This window comes from Schistocerca serialis, chromosome 5 (assembly GCF_023864345.2).
Source record: "Schistocerca serialis cubense isolate TAMUIC-IGC-003099 chromosome 5, iqSchSeri2.2, whole genome shotgun sequence".
NCBI classification, from domain to species: Eukaryota; Metazoa; Arthropoda; class Insecta; order Orthoptera; family Acrididae; genus Schistocerca; species Schistocerca serialis.
Genome location: NC_064642.1, coordinates 267,567,479 through 267,583,982, shown reverse-complemented (window position 1 = coordinate 267,583,982; position 16,504 = coordinate 267,567,479). Strand labels below are relative to the sequence as shown.

At 45.8% G+C, this 16,504-nt stretch overlaps 1 protein-coding gene across 1 annotated transcript in view; it reads right to left on the bottom strand.

The window, feature by feature from the left end:
* Nucleotides 1-16,504, bottom strand: part of LOC126481894 (uncharacterized) — an 85,084-nt gene that overhangs the window by 35,759 nt on the left and 32,821 nt on the right. Inside the window, exon 2 of the mRNA XM_050105852.1 lies at nucleotides 2,091-2,294. Coding sequence (XP_049961809.1) covers nucleotides 2,091-2,294 — 204 coding nt within the window. The remainder of the gene's footprint in view (nucleotides 1-2,090; nucleotides 2,295-16,504) is intronic.

Genomic DNA, 16,504 nt, shown 5'->3' with positions numbered 1-16,504 from the left:
ATATTTATCAACAATCTTTTTCTTGTTTTGGTCCATACACTCCAAAATATGAAAAGCAGAGAGCTTCTTGCAGAAGAGATGTGTTTCATAGTATCGAAAACGATCAATTGCTCATTCCCTTAAGATATGAGCTTTAGAGCCATTGTTTACTTCTTTTGGTGTAAGGCACCTCCTCCTTAACTTTTTCTGAGTTTCTTGGGACACCCCATATATGCGAGGGCGCGGTGGAAAGTAATGCCACCGAATTTATTATGTGAAATTTCTTAAAGCTTTTTAAATAAAACAAACGTTAATAACATTGTAAATCTTTAATTTTCATATCTACATACTCGTATTTATTTGTCAATACATTCACCCCGCCGACGAACACATTTCTCCCAACGAGAGACCAGTTTGTTGATACGGTCACAGAAGAATGTTTGACTTTGTTGACGGTGCCACTACCTTAGCTCCACTTGAACCGCATCAACATATCAAGGTAAATTACTCGAAAGTTTTCTTTAAGTTTTGGAAACAGATGTAGATCAGATGGAGCCAAGTCGGGACCGTATGGAGAATGATCATCGATGGCAGAGAACCTAAGGCTCTGGATTGTTGCAGATTTCGCAGCGCTTGTGTGAGTTCTGGCATTGTGAGGCTGAAGGTGAGGGTGCACCGTGTGTTGACGAACTCTTCAGGTTCGTGATTTCAGTTTTGTGAGGGTCTCGCAGTACACCGAGATAACTACATTTCACGCCCCCGCCGGCTGGAGTGGCCGAGCGGTTCTAGGCGCTACAGTCTGGAACGGCGTTACCGCTACGGTCGCAGGTTCGAATCCTGCCTCAGGCATGGATGTGTGTGATGTCCTCAGGTTAGTTAGGTTTAAGCAGTTCTAAGTTCTAGGGGACTGATGACCTCAGAAATTAAGTCCCATAGTGGTCAGAGCCATTTGAACCATTTTTTCACGCCCCCACGTTACATGTTACAATTCGGAGTCCTCTGGCGGCAGAGAACTGCAACTTGCTTCAGTGAAGCGGCAAACACGACCGATTAATGTGTGTTACATGTAATACACCAACTGATTCTGATAACAGAATGAAAACTCGGAGGCATTTCTTTTCAGCACGCCCTCGTAATTTATTACCTCTACGCCAGCCGAGTCTTCCGGCGCCGATGCTTAGAGCTACCCATAGAAGCTTGGTCATGAGGTTAGTAATGAATAAACAAGTCCAGATTTCGGACATACAACGAAATTTGTTAAATATCTCGTGGACGAGCCCTGTCATGAAATATTCCGTTTGTAAGGAATTATATCTATTGTTGTGTGGGGATAGTGACAATCTTAAATCTGTCTCGCGATTCAAGGCTTTTTTTAGTGAACTGTCGGATGCCACTTTAGGACCAGGTTTATCCAGAATTATATTATGGGGCAGAATTTGACACTTAGTTGGAGGCTTTTTGAACCAGACCATTCCAATTCCTTCCAGTGATATAATCTTCCACAAAGTTGTCATTAGTTACTATTGCATCATCACTACGAATGACGTCATCTTCATTACTTACGTCTTCCATTACGTCACTGCCTTTCTCTTCTTCACTACCTAAGGGCACGTATTCATCATCATTCAGGTCAGAAATACTTTCATTATCGACATGAGTATCATCCCATATTTGAAGAAGAATCTTATTAGCCTCTTCAGCCAGAACACGTTTTCGATCAAGAACGGTAAGTTACGAAGTGCAAAAAGTGGTATGTGGTCTCAATTGACTTCACGCTTCCAGGGGAGGATTAAAACGTGCATTTAGTTCTTGATATTAACCAAGGCTGATTTAATTGCTTGCAAATGCAGTGGATTAATGGAGGCCCGCGAAAAAACGTTTCTGAGTAAATCTGCGGAGCGATCTGCCGCGTAATTTGATTCACGTGCTGCACACCGGCGGGTGGTTCTGGCCGCTGCCGCGAATAGGACTTCGAGCGCCACCGCAGGAGCTCGGAGGGTGATACAAAAGCAACGGTTTCAAATTTTCTCGGTAGCTAACATGCGCAACAGGTCCAAGAGGCGCGAAAGATCTAATAAGAATAGCCGTCCGTGGAGAAGGTACTTAGGCACCTCGTGAGCAGCTGTGAGGCCAGCGTCCTGTTGGTCTTGACGGCTGGACACAGCGTGACGGCGGGGAAGGGCAGGCTACCGACGGGCAGGTGCCTCGCCTGGAGCAGGGTGCGCGTCGGGCTGCGCGAGAACTCGGCCAGCTGGTCGGCCGCCAGCACCGCCGCGCCCACCGCCGCCGCCAGCACCAGCAGCGCCCAGCAAGTCCTGCGGAAGAAGACACACACCTGTCTCTCACCGTTTACTTCGTGGGAGAACTGCTACCTTCTGCCGTAGCCTCTACTACAGCAGTGAGAGAGTGTTCATATTCTCGATGCCTCTATAGCTGTGTGCTACTGAAACTGTGGCTGTGATTCAAATTCTACTGGAAAAGTATGTTTAAAGTTTAAATAAGTAACGCAGTCCTACGATACCCTTCAGAATAATACCCACGTCGCCTGTGTTCGAGTTTGTGCTAACAAAGATCATCTACTTTACACCTGTCAGCCCCCGTTTTCAGTAAAGTATCCTACAAGTACCATTATTTACAACTGTCAGTCTTCTTTGTTTTAGCAGAATATTTCTCTGTGGTACTGCCTCCCCTACCATTAACAAATGTCTCATTAGAGACGGCAGTCTTCTACAGCATTTACACACCCTCCTGATTATGAAATGCAATATGGAGAATACCAAGTACTCCAGTAGAACAATGGGATCAGATGTGCAACTTGGATTTCCATCAAGAGAAAGTCTACAGTACGCCACTCAGTTCTAATTTTTAATGGAGTGTTGCTGTTCGATACTGCGTAATGCCACTAATAAATGTTAAAGAAAACTACAATCCTCTATGGCATATACGCCCCATCCAAATTTTATATGAAATTTACTTACAAAGGATTGCCAGTATCCAGTAGAGCAATGAAATCAGATGAGCAACATCCATATCGTTTACATACAAATAACTAAAACTACGGGCACATAGAGTGTAATTTATAAACTTTACTTGGTCATGATTATCTGAAGGTGTACTTCTACAATAGCCAACTTTCTTTTTTTCTTACTACCGCAACTGACAAATCGCAGAATGTCTCTAGAGCTACATATGTTTTATACTCTAAAACAGCGAATCCTAATTCGCCATAAAGATATAACAGGAGTAGAACAATGGAGTCTCTCTATAGCGTCGGAAATGTAATGTTTTTAGCTGTGGAAACATAAGGCTAGGCTATAAAATGGGCAGAGACACCACACTCCGCCTCATTCAATACTCAGGCTTGTGTCATTCGTTTTCCATGAAGCAGTTGCTCATTAGTTCTTTGTTAACATGTAAATTGGCGCATTCTGCGATGTTCATTACCTTAAAGTAAGACTAGCTGAGTCCAGGCTTGCTATTAATTTAGTCGCATCATGAAAATGTCGCTCTGACGACGCCAGAGTTGAGGGCACGTATGCGTGTGGTCGACGCCACGAGTTCCTGACAATGTACATGCAGTCGCCAAGCCAGTATGTGCTACCGTCTACGCTATCCCTTGTAAGGAATCTCTAGGACCCTGGTGGCTAGTCAATAACTTCCATTATCTCTCTTTGTGTAATTTTCTCGTGAGTACATTTCAAATTCGATTAATTTCCTTCGTTTTCTTTGTCTACTGGAATCATGTCATTCCGCGTCAACATGCTACGGACTACGGTAAGCGAAGTTCTCCTTCTTTTTGAACATTTTCTGTTTAAATATTATCTTGTGTCTAAAGGGGTTAGTTCTGTGGATAATTCAGCATTGTGGATTAGTGGCTCCCATAATGGAAAGGCTGCCTCAAATTTCACTTCCGTTGAAGAATATGTGGCCTGGGGCAATGTTAGTCGCAGTGGATGGTCTGAAGCCTTACCTGACGGCAACACTCATCCAGGGGTGGAATCAGTGTACCCCATTTGTCTGCGTCATGAGTACATCTCATGTTAAATTACGAGGACGCTTTCTAAACGTCTGCGTAGCGTCTGCCTGAGGAGCAGCAATTGACACTGCACACTGTTGCCGAAAGTACGAGCATACAGAATAGGTTCCCATGTGCGTGAGTGGCCCAAAGGTTGATTAACGCTTTGCATGACACGTAGGCTTTTGTGGTTCATGGGAGAAGTTAAAGAGGTTCTGCTGTCAACACTGGAGGTCATAAGAACCCGAAGCACCAATGTAAATACATTTCAGTTAGTTGTAGAGTGTCTGATGTAGTGGATGCGGTCTCAACTGTTTCAAAGTAAAGTATAACTCTGTTTTTCCTATAATACTGTGGCCCATTCAGACGGTTAAGTACGGTTAAGTACGAGGGTGAGTCAAATGAAAACCTTAAATATTTTTTAAAAATATTATTTATTGTGCAGAAGTGGTACACTTGTTCGCTCTCTTCGTTTCCGGTTGGTGGAAGTGAACCCATGTTTCGTCCCCAGTAACGATTCTTGCAAGGAAGCCATCACCTTCTCGTTCAAAACGCCGAAGAAGTTCTTCACAAGCATCAACACGTCTTTCTCTCATTTCAGGAGTCAGCTGCCGTGGCACCCACCTTGCAGACATTTTGTGAAACTGGAGCACATCATGCACAATGTGATGTGCTGACCCATGACTAATCTGTAAACATGCTGAAATGTCATTCAGTGTCACTCGGCGGTTCTCCTTCACTATGGCATCAACTGCTGCAATGTTCTGTGGAGTCACAACTCTTTGTGCCTGACCTGGACGAGGAGCATCTTCCACTGAAGTCACACCATTTGCGAACTTTCTACTCCATTCGTAGACTTGCTGCTGTGACTAACATGCATCACCGTACTGAACCTTCATTCGTCGATCAATTTCAATAGGTTTCCCACCTTCACTACGCAAAAACCGAATAACAGAACGCTGTTCTTGCCTGGTGCAAGTCGCAAGTGGGGCGGTCATCTTTATACTGATACTGCGACGGCATATGTGCATCTGCACTATGCTACCACCTACAGGCCATTCTGCACGCTGTTTGTAGCACGCTTACCAACTTACAGGATAACGGCGCGAAATTTCTATTTGTTATTACAAATTTAAGGTTTTCATTTGGCTCACCCTCGTAACAGTATATTGTCCTCGACGGCGTGCTTTAGTCAGAGACAGAGGTCTCGTCAAGACTCCCCTTGAAAGTGAAATAGGAACACTGTTATTGTCTTATGATAGGCGTTTTCTAAAAATATTGTCCGGTGACTAGTATTTAACTGACGGTGGCTTGAATGAAGTTTCTCGCATGCAACGCTCTCTACAGACTCTGTAGGTAACTACTGCAGTGTTAGTTTGATTCAGTAGCCGTTATTCAGTCGCTGAGAGTAAATTTTTGCTGGCAAAAGAATTTTCAGCTCCTCAGATCCATTGTAAGTTATGCCTAGTCTATCGACTTGAAATAATGACTGACGAACAAGTTCGAAAATGGCCTCGAGAATTTCAAAATGACCATACAAATGTGTAGTTAATGAATTCCGAAATATTGCTAAAACCTCAGTTTACAGAATTGTCACTGAACAGCTTGCATATCAAAAACTGTGTGCGAGTTGAGTACCAAAAATACTCACTGATGAGCACAAACAGCAAAGAACGCGAAGTGCACGACAGTTTTTGGAGCGCTACAGAGAATATGGAGGTGATCAGTTTAGCCCATCATTACAGTCGACGAGACGACACCAAAGCACAATCTAAACAACAGTCAATGCAGAGGCGCCATTCAAGTTTAACCAAACAAAAATTTTTTGAACAATCTCCGTTCTCTAATCGATAAATAATGGCTACCGGTCTTTGGCACGAAAAGGGCGTCCATTCGATTCATTTCATGGACCGTGGGACAACAATTACAGCTGTGGAACGCTGACCAAACTGAGATGTGCGGTCCAAGACCGACGACGTGGGAAACTATCGTGTGGCATAATCCTCATTCACGATAACGCACCCCCTCATGCCGCTGCCAAAACCAAGGAGAAGATTCAATATTTTCGCTGGGAACTTTTGAGCACTGTCCCTGCAGTCCCAACCTTTCACTAAGCGACTATTTCCTGTTCTTGCATTTGAAAAAGTGGCTGGATGGACAACGATTTCAAAACGGCAATAAACTCAACACTGGCTTTACTAACTGGTTCAATCATCAGGCGGCAGACTTTCATACAGAAGGATTAAAAAAGCTGGTGCAGCTTTGCAGAAAAAGTGTAGTTGTGAACAACGGTTATGCGGAAAACTAGCGCAGGTATGTACTAAAATATCAGTTCCAATAAAAACCTGTTCTCATGAGCTTACTTTTTTATGACCAAACGGACCTTTATTTTGGAATATGCCTCGTACATAAATTATGTCGGGACAAGGTGAGAGCAATTTGCGGCTCTTTGCTGGTGAGGCTGTGGTGTACGGCAAGGTGTCGAAGTTGAGTGACTGTAGGAGGATACAAGACGACATACAATTTCTAGTTGGATGTGATGAAAGGCAGTTAACTATAAATATAAAAAGCAGAAAAAGTAAATTTATGCGGACGAATAGAAAAAAACAAATCCGTAATTTTCGAATACAGCATTAGTAATGCTTCGATTAAATATCCAAGCGTAACTGTAGGGAAGACGAATGGTCGACTTCGGTTATTGGAAAAGTTTTAGGGAAGTTTGGTTCGTCTGTAAAGGAGATCACTTATAGGGCACTAGGTCGACCAATTCTTGGGTACTTCTCGACTGTTTGTAATCTGTGCCAGTAGGAAAGAACAAAGACATAGAACGAGTTCAAACGCTGGCTGCTAGGTTTGTTACCGGTAGGGTCGAGCGACGCGCAAGTATTACGGAGATGCTTTGGGAACTCAAATGGGAATCCCTGGAAGGAAGATGACGTTCCTTCGGAGGAACACCACTGAGAAAATTTAGAGAACCGGCGTTTGAAGCTGACTGCAGAACTATTCTACTGCCGCCAACGTACATTTCGCGTAAGGACCAAGAAGATAAAATACAATAAATTAAGGCTCGTATAGAGGTGTACAGACAGTCGTTATTCCCTCACTCTATTTGCGAGTGGAACAGTAAAGGAAATGAGTGGTATGATACAGGGTACCCTCCACCACGCACCGTACACTTGCATGGAGAGCATGTATGTAAATGTAGAAGTAGATGTACAAGTCCGGTATTTTCCACCTCGGTCGTGGGAAACCGCCTAAAAACTACATCCAGGCAGGCCGGATCACCAGCTCTCGTCGGTAAAGCGCGAGGCGGATTCCATCTGGGAAAGCCTCGCCAGTCTGATACTGGGCACAATCATGCAAGTTATGTTTCACCACTTGAGTTAATGAGATGCAAAACAAAAAGAAGAACCGGATGGAACAATGCAGTTATGGAAGATTTTATTTGGTTGGTAGCTGAAAATGGGAAGAGCGCAAAGGACAATGTTCCTCGACATTATATTATGCACCAAGAAAAGCTGGAAGAGACTGATAACTAAAAACTGATGACACAAACTAAGTGCGACAGTGAAACTATTGAAGTAGTCTTGGCGAAAACCCAAAATAATTGTATACATATATGTGATCGTGTGTCTGTGTGACTAAGTGACGAGATATAACTAACAACTTAAAGTTTTCGTTGTTTAGACACAAAATTAAGACTAAGTCCATAGTACAAAACGATAAAAGAAGTAATAAACATTATTATTTTAAAAAAAATTCCCGTAAGCGGCGCCTTAAAGCACTTCGCTATCCAGGCGGGTTTTCACACTCCATTTGAATACTAGTATAATATATAACCACATACAAAAATTACATCCTCAATAAAGATTATTATTTATTTACACTCTCTTGTTTCGTAACATGAGTGGTCTGCAGCGATCTGTTAGTACAATACTTCAAGCGTAGTGAATTTAATATATGAATCAGTACCATTTGAGTTAATAGCTTACATAGGCAGAGGCTGTTACTACTGACTGACTGACAGATAAATTACTTTTCATATCCGGTGCCACAGCCACAAATTCATTGGAAGACAATTCCATTTGTTGCGTTCGCTGTATTATGATCATTCATATGTTTTACATGTGAGCCGTGGCGGGGTTGCTGGCGTCGCCTTCCGAATTTCTGGTGCCAGTAGCCCGATCTGTCGTGTGATGTCCTGTTATTATCTCTTTTGGCAGTCTGTGCCCAACGAAAAGAGCCTTAGAAGACCGGTCCCCTCGTTGTAACCTTTTTTGTGTAAGTGGGCTGCTTCTGTGTTGGCAACGCTGTGTAGCGCTTTGCATTGTATCTCTGATTGCGCTTTCTTCGTAAGCGACTCTGTGGCTGGTTGGACTCGTTGGAAGTTAATCGCCATTAGTGTTGGGCAGCTGGAAGTTAGTCACCAGCAGTGATGGAAGTACTGTTGAGCAGTTGGAAGTGAACAGCCAGTGGTGATGGATGTTAGATGTGAGAAGTTAGCATTCATGGAGGTTAGAGGTCTGAAGTGTTAGCGCAGGCTAACGATCTGTACATGTACAGTCGAGCTCAAAAGTATCCGAACGACCTGAATTGCATTTCGCCTGATTCGAATGCAACCCACATAGCGCAGCTGTCTAGCAGGTCCTCTAATCGCCCCTCGGTACAGTCGTTTGACTATTGAAAATGGTTCCAACAAGTCACCACTAGAAAAAACTGCTCTATATCGTAATAACTCAAGATGTTAAGTAATATCAAGGTACTACAAATATCAGGGAACATTTCATCACAGATAAGACGGTTCTTCAGGCTTGTAAGTTTACATTTATTACAGTAAATGACATACATGAAACGTTACCACTCTTATTATTACGTCAGATAGGTAATTCACGTAGTAAGTTCGTCGTATTCATGATTTCCTCTTCAAAATAACATGCCGTACTTATTATATAACACAATATGACATTAAAAATTTAAGTTATTCACGAGCAGCTAGTTGAGAATATGTATGAACAAATGACACGACGAACCGTCTCGTTCTGCAAATGGATTCAAACCCAGGTCATGCAGACTAAGCAAAGACTTCGTGACTGACGGAAACTAACAGTCATTCCTGACTAGGCATACAGAGAGTGATATGCCTCGATTTTAGACAGTATCAGTTAGCAAATATCAGCTTTAAATTACATAGCGTAAACATTGTTAAGGGACGCGAATTCCTACCCAGCATCTATTGTCCTTGTTAACGAACTACGAGAGATGTTAAATATTGCTTCTTCACAAGTAGATTACTTGAAATACCGTGAGGTAAAGCTTTGTGTTGGACAGGGATTCGAACCCAGAACCTAATTGGATTGTCATCGAAGCACAATCAACTGTGACATATCGGATTTTCTCGGCAGTAGCTAGATGTTTTAACTGGAATTACGAGACGAAACATTAATTTTTTCTTTCCCAGAACTCCAACCTGGCACCTATCGCTGTTATATTCTAGAGAAAACGAACGTTAAAAATGGGTTTGTTACACCAGCAGCGACATGTGAGCATGTTCGAACTAGAAATAATATGACGAAGAGTTCAGTGGTGACTGGGAATAGAGCCCCACACATATCGTTGTTGACTGCACACAAAGAGACGTCAGCTACGGAATTTTTCTCCACCAGCAGCTCGGAATAACATCCTTGAATTTTCAATGAATTCGCAAACAGTTCTGTGTCTCACTGGGGCTCAAAACGTCAGATACCGTTAGTGTTGACAACGAATGAAAATACATTAAAAATCAAAATTATTACCCACCAGCGGATAGCTGTTCTCATGCTAGAGCTTGATAATACATAATGAAAGCTTTAGTGCCGGGCCAGGATTCGAACCCTTTCACGCGCAATATGTGGAGATGTTGAGGAATCTGCAGTTTTGAACAAACAACAAATTGCAGTCGAGCTGTATTGTCACGAAGGGATCAAATTCCGCGTTAAGGGCGGTCTGAGTTGCATTCCCAGATCTGAACCAATTTTATCGACATACAGAAGCTCAAATAAAAGATGGAATAAGTGTCCTGTGACGCTACATAGCGTTTGTTTCGTCATTAGAAATAAATAACTAGTATAAGAAAGGTTACTGTTGATAGAGTTTCTACGTGTCGCGACTCCTGTCTTTATTGTGGTTCAACCCAACGTCTACTTGGTAGAGAAGGAATATCATGATTAATATGAATGTCAGACCACAATGCCATTATACCTTCTTCACTCGGCGTAGCCAGAAGAGAACAGAATCTGTCTCTCCTTATCAAAAATCATCAGCAGAAGTTGAAATCGAACCCAGACCGCAAGTATATGAACATAGCATCAATCCAAGAAACCACCAAATTCTCTCCTTTGTAACTCATTTTTCTATCATAACAATGTTGCGCCACACTGGATGAGAATTCTGACACACAGACTCCCTGTAGTGGTTTGCAGCATGTTCAGTACATTCATTTACTTGGTTGACCGAATCGCCATGAACTAGCTGCCTCGGCTACCCAGTGCATACATTCGACTCTATTTTGTAATGACCGAAATAAAATCACGCAGCTTTCACCTACGGAGAACTGCCAACAGTGTAGGATGCATAAATTTAAACAGGAGGTGTTCCTTTCGACTTGAGCTACTCTATTGCGCTATCTGTTTGTTAAAAAAGTCGTGCAGTGCAAAAGAAATACTGTAACTGTCTGTCTCTCAGAAGTCTAGATCCGGCCACATGCATTATCTCACAGCACTGTGCAATGCGCAAGTTCTGGAGGAATTGTTGTTGAGTTTTGGAGGTGTTGTAGCTCTGTGTCAGCTAGTCAGTCTGCTTTCGGCCGGTGAACGGCGAGGACGTCTTGTTTACGTCCCGTCCGCAGAGTTGCGGTCTCGTCCGCAGAGTCGCGAGCGCGCGTAGTTTGTTTACTTCCTCGCCGCAGCTAATACTCGCGTCCGTTAACACTGAGTCGCCATGGCTCATTCGTACAGAAAAGCCACCATCAAGATCAGCTTCCAGCCCGACTACGCACGACCACGAGCCTTTGAAGTCGAACGATTCATCCGTGACGAGGTTCAAATACCAACACAGCACATCATCGGTATCCACCTATCCATCACAAGCAGCGTCGTTTATGTCAAGATGGTCGATGACGAGTTATGTCACGCAGTTGCGAACAGATGCGCGAACACTCTCAAGTTCAAACACTCCGATGGTCACATCGGAGAGGTTACTGTTGACCATGCTGGACTAGGATTACGCACACTAAGAGTCTTCGAACTCCCTTTCGAAGTACCACCGGACGTCGTCACCTCAGCTTTCCGCCCTTATGGGACGGTAATTAGCCACGTGGCCGAAAAATGGAACACCTTCGAGACGTACCAAGTCCTCAACGGCGTCCGACAAGTGAAAATTGAATTAAAGAAACATGTGCTGTCCTACTTAGTCATAGGTGGCTGTCGAGCAATAATAATGTACGACGGCCAACCTCGTACTTGTTTTGGTTGCGGCCAGGAGGGTCATGTGCGCTCGGCGTGTATTCAACGTCGGGTTACACAACTTCCATTGCATGACACGACACCACCTCCTACGCTCACGGCCCTCCCCCTCAGGTGACACGATCGACCGTCATGACAGACGACAACCCCCCCGGAAGACAGGAAGCGTTAGAATGCGCACCTGTCGCCGGTCCTGGATTGACCAACACCATTACGGTGTCTGCAGGGGTTGAAGAACTCCGCCCATCGACTCCACATGAAGATTCGGACGAGAGAATGGAACTCGACGCTAGGGTTGTACCGACCTCTGCCTTTCTCCCTGAGGGGGATGCTATACGGGAACCACAAACTCTTTCGGACACAGCAACCCACGTCCGCAAACAAAGGTCACCGAGAAAACATAAAAAGCGACGTCGCACACCCTCAGACGATTGCCTCCAGCGGACGTCTTCTCCAGTTGACGACCGGACGGCCGACGAAACGACGAGGAGAATGGATGACACGAGATCGTCCTCACCTGTCACTTTGTCTGATTTTGACAAACCCGATTCCGCTCCCTCGGACAAACGGATGGTCAGCACAGCGCCCGCCGTTGGTACACAACCGGAAACGACTGCGGATTCACCCTTAGTCACTCAGCCCACAAGTGTTCTACCGCAGCCACCGTTAACTTACGGACCTTGGGCGGATGACATTGAAGACGATTATACGGCCGCTGTGGTGGATGAGGAGAGGGGTCTCTCCTCCCACACCTCGGCCCCTCTCGAGTAGCAACAGATGACGGAGCGGACGCGGCCAGCAGATCACAGGCCCCATATTTTACGGCGACACTGACGGCAGCCCCCACCTCAGGAGACGATCTACAAACCTATCGCTTAACGACCATCAACATTAACACCATTCGGACACGTACGAAGTTGTCGCTGCTCCAAGACATGCTCAATGCAGCAGACGTTGACATTGTCTTTCTCCAAGAAGTCTTCGTCGCCGATTTCCCGGGTATGTATGGTTATACGGCTCATGTGTCCCACGTCTCGCCAACTAACAGTGGAGTCGCCATTCTCCTCAGAGAGGGCCTCGAGGTGGACGAAGTCCGATATCTCCCCGACGCTGGAGGAATGGCCGTAACGGCGCAAGGCGTCCGGTTTATCAATGTGTACGCCCCTTCCGGGACGAATCGCCGTCGTGACCGATCGCTCTTCTTCGCAGAAGGAATAGCACCGCTTTTTCAGGGCAGGCACGATGACTTGATATTAGGGGGCGATTTCAATTGCACCCAAGCACCTAAAGATCAGCTGCCACGCCATTCACCGTGCCCCGAACTTGGGACACTCATCGGCGATCTCCAACTAGTAGATACATGGGAACATGTCCGAGGAAATAGACCGGGATACACCCATTTCACGAGTCACTCGTCTAGTCGCATCGATAGGATTTACGTCTCCCGTTCTCTCGCGGCAACGGTGAGTGACGCGGAGGTGTGGCCAGTAGCCTTTTCTGATCACGAGGCCTATATATGTGCCGTCACCCTTCGTCGCCAACGGGTGTGGCACAGCCGACATCCCTGGAAATTAAACCTTGCTCATCTCGCTTCTCCGGATTGTCGACGCGCCATCGAAGACACGTGGAGTTTGTGCGTCCGCCGCCTCCCAACGTATCCTACGTCGATTAGTTGATGGTTAACCTGCGCCAAGCCGGCCCTACGGCGAACCTTTATTACGTATGGTCGTGAGACTGCTGCTTGGAGGCGGCAGACCCTTGATTTTTATTTCACCGTCCTTCGCGAATGCGCCTCCTTGCAACCCACACCGGAACGACAGCTGACAGTTCAGCGTGCGAAAGCACAGATCGTAGCCCATATGCGCAGACACCTCGAAGGGACGATCGTCCGAGCGCGGACAAAAGACAGAGTCGCAACGGAACGACCCACCATGTACCACGTCATCCGAGAACGTACACTGCGAAGACGGGCGCTGATACATGCCATCACCACTGAGGACGGCCATCATCACACCACACAACGCGATATTGCTGCAGCCTTCTTCGACCATTACGCACGACTTTATTCTGCTCAATGTTCCGACCCGACGACGGTGACAGTAGTCTCACAACTGGTTTACGGCATCGTCCCACAGGATTTACAAACTGAATTATTGAACGACATTACGGAAGACGAAGTTATCTACGCCATCGGTAAAGGAGCGGCGAATAAGTCTCCTGGCCCCGACGGGCTCCCTGTGGAGTTTTATAGAACTTTCCAGTATTTACTGGCTCCCAAGTTAACAGACATCTGTCGGGAGCTTATGTCCCCCGCGGTGCCGCTCCCTGCGACCTTCGTAGAAGGAATAATTATACCTGTTCACAAGCCTTAAGGTGGGGCTCGAATACAAGATTACCGCCCGCTAACACTCGTCACCTGCGACATGAAGATATTCACCAGACTATTAGCAAACCGTCTACGACCGACCCTACCTTACGTCATCTCGCCAGATCAGACTTCCCTAGGGGGTATCAACAACATCCACACAGCACTGTGTCGATACCGTGACTTAATAGCCCTAGCCAGGGCACGCCGCATCCCGGGAGCGCTGGCATCACTAGATTTTAGCCAAGCTTTTGATCGAGTGGATCACGCATACCTATCGTCCGTTCTCCAGCACATGCAGTACCCACGGCAATTCACAGACGTCGTGATGCGCCTACTCCGAGGGGCGACTTCCAAAGTGCTCGTTAACGGGCGTCTCTCGCAGTCCCTCCCGATTTTCCGCTCCGTCCGTCAAGGCTGCCCCTTGTCGACGTTACTATATGCTCTGGCACTGGAACCGCTCCTCTGTGGTCTCCGTCAACGCCTCACCGGTCTTACCCTACGTGACGTCACATTTCGCTGTACAGCATATGCAGACGACCTGGTTCTCGTGTTCCGCAATCGCGACGATGTCAACAGAGCACTAGAATGGATTACCAGGTACGGTGTGGCTTCCGTCAGCTGTCTCAACGTCGCCAAATCGGTCGCCATGGCCATAGGAGACGGGTTGACCCCAGCGTGTGTCGAACCCCTACAGCTTCGTGGCACTATCAAATGCCTCGGAATAGAGTTTCACGACGACATACGGCGCACCGCGGCTCTTAACTACCGCCGCTTATTACAACAAATTCGGGTCCAGATCTTCAACCTTCGTCTGCGGACCCTCGATATTCTCCAAAGGACACACTTCGTCAATGTTTACCTCGCATCGCGCCTTCCACACATAGCGCGTGTTCTCCCAATACCGTTACTGATGGATCGACGTCTATTAGCGGCATTCGGAGCCTACGTCAGTACAGGCATGCTCTTCAAAGTCAGTTATGAGTCACTGACTCTTCCCCCAGAAAGGGGAGGTCTTGGTCTAGTCCATGTCCACGACAGAGCTGTGGCCCTGTATGTCAGCTCACACATCAAGCTGTGGCGCCACCACCCGGAAAGTTTGACAGGTTTGCTGTTGGAGTCCTTAGCTCCGCCCTCCATTATGCCCCCACTGACGACGCAAGACATACCCCCACCCTTCTACTACTTCGGGAACTTTTACATTGAACACAGCTATGTCCGTATCGCAGTACCACCGACGAAACAGGCGTCGGCACGGAATATACATCATGTCCTACAGCAGAGGCGCCCACCAAACATCGTGGAGACCAAAAGCCCTCAGGTTAATTGGAAGGTGGTGTGGAAGACGATTCACGCGATTCCACTGGACACAGCCGTCCGATCCACATGGTACATCACAGTCAATGGTAAACAGATCACCCGATCACGCCTCCACAAGATAAACATGGCGGAATCGCCTCTCTGCGTAGACTGCGGGATACCAGACACGGACGAACACCGTCTCACATGTGGCGCGGCAGAAGACGTATGGCGCTTGGTGCGACAAATTTTGTCGTATTTTTTACGAGTGACTCCGGAACACATTACACCTCGGTTTCTACTATTTCCGGATCAACAGTATTTCCCGCGCGCCAAGACCAACGCTGTCACGTGGATCCGTGCGCATGCGGTACACTACTTATTTCACCATGGACCTACAGATGTATTAGACTTTTGGAACTACCGACAAGAACGTCATTGCAAGATCGTACGAAACCCAAAATACAGACAGTATTTTTCTAATTACTTAGGGAGTGCCCTGCGCGACCCTCCACGCAGCTGGATCATCAACAGGTAGGAGAAGATACCCATTGAGTGAGCTGACATGACTAAGTTCGATTCTCGGTGGAACAACATGATACACGTGAAGACGTACCTGGATGATGAAGCGTAAGGAGAGTAGCGACACACCCTTCTGCATCCTGTATGAAGCACTTTTTTTTCGTTTTCCCCATATACATTACCTCGGTGTAGGAACGTGCCGAGATATTGTTTTCTTTTTCTCAGAGCACGATGCGGTGCTAGATACATTTATTTAAAAAAAAAAAAAAAGTTGCGTAACGGTAAGCGTCGCGCACTGTTGATAAGCCGTCGCGAGTTTGGGTACATTCACTGCTACATTTTTTAAAACGCCATACTGCTGTCTGCTGAAGTTATCGATCTAATGGAACTTTGAACATAATTCCCTTCACTTCTCAACCCAAAATAGTCGGATGTGGAAAAAAGGCTAACTTCTGCGAGATTTTGTTCTTTTCAGGTTTGATAGATGGCCAAACTGCAGATGCATCTCGAATAATTTTGTATTATGTATGGGGAGAGCGCATCGCGCCAAAATACGTCAGAAAGGTATTTTCTACATTAGTTGTCGTGTGGCAGTGGCATTTTATTCTTTATAAAATTTTGTTTGACAGCTTTAACTCAGAACAAGTTTTCTACGTGCATGTAATCAATAAACTGCATGTGTATTGTCAGACTGTTACAGATAACATTAGAGAATTCGCTTATACCGTTGATGATTAATTTCTCTCTCGTGTTAACTAATGTTTTAACAACACTAAAAGAAACCGTACGAAAATTGTGCACTGTATTATAAGAAATGAAATAAAA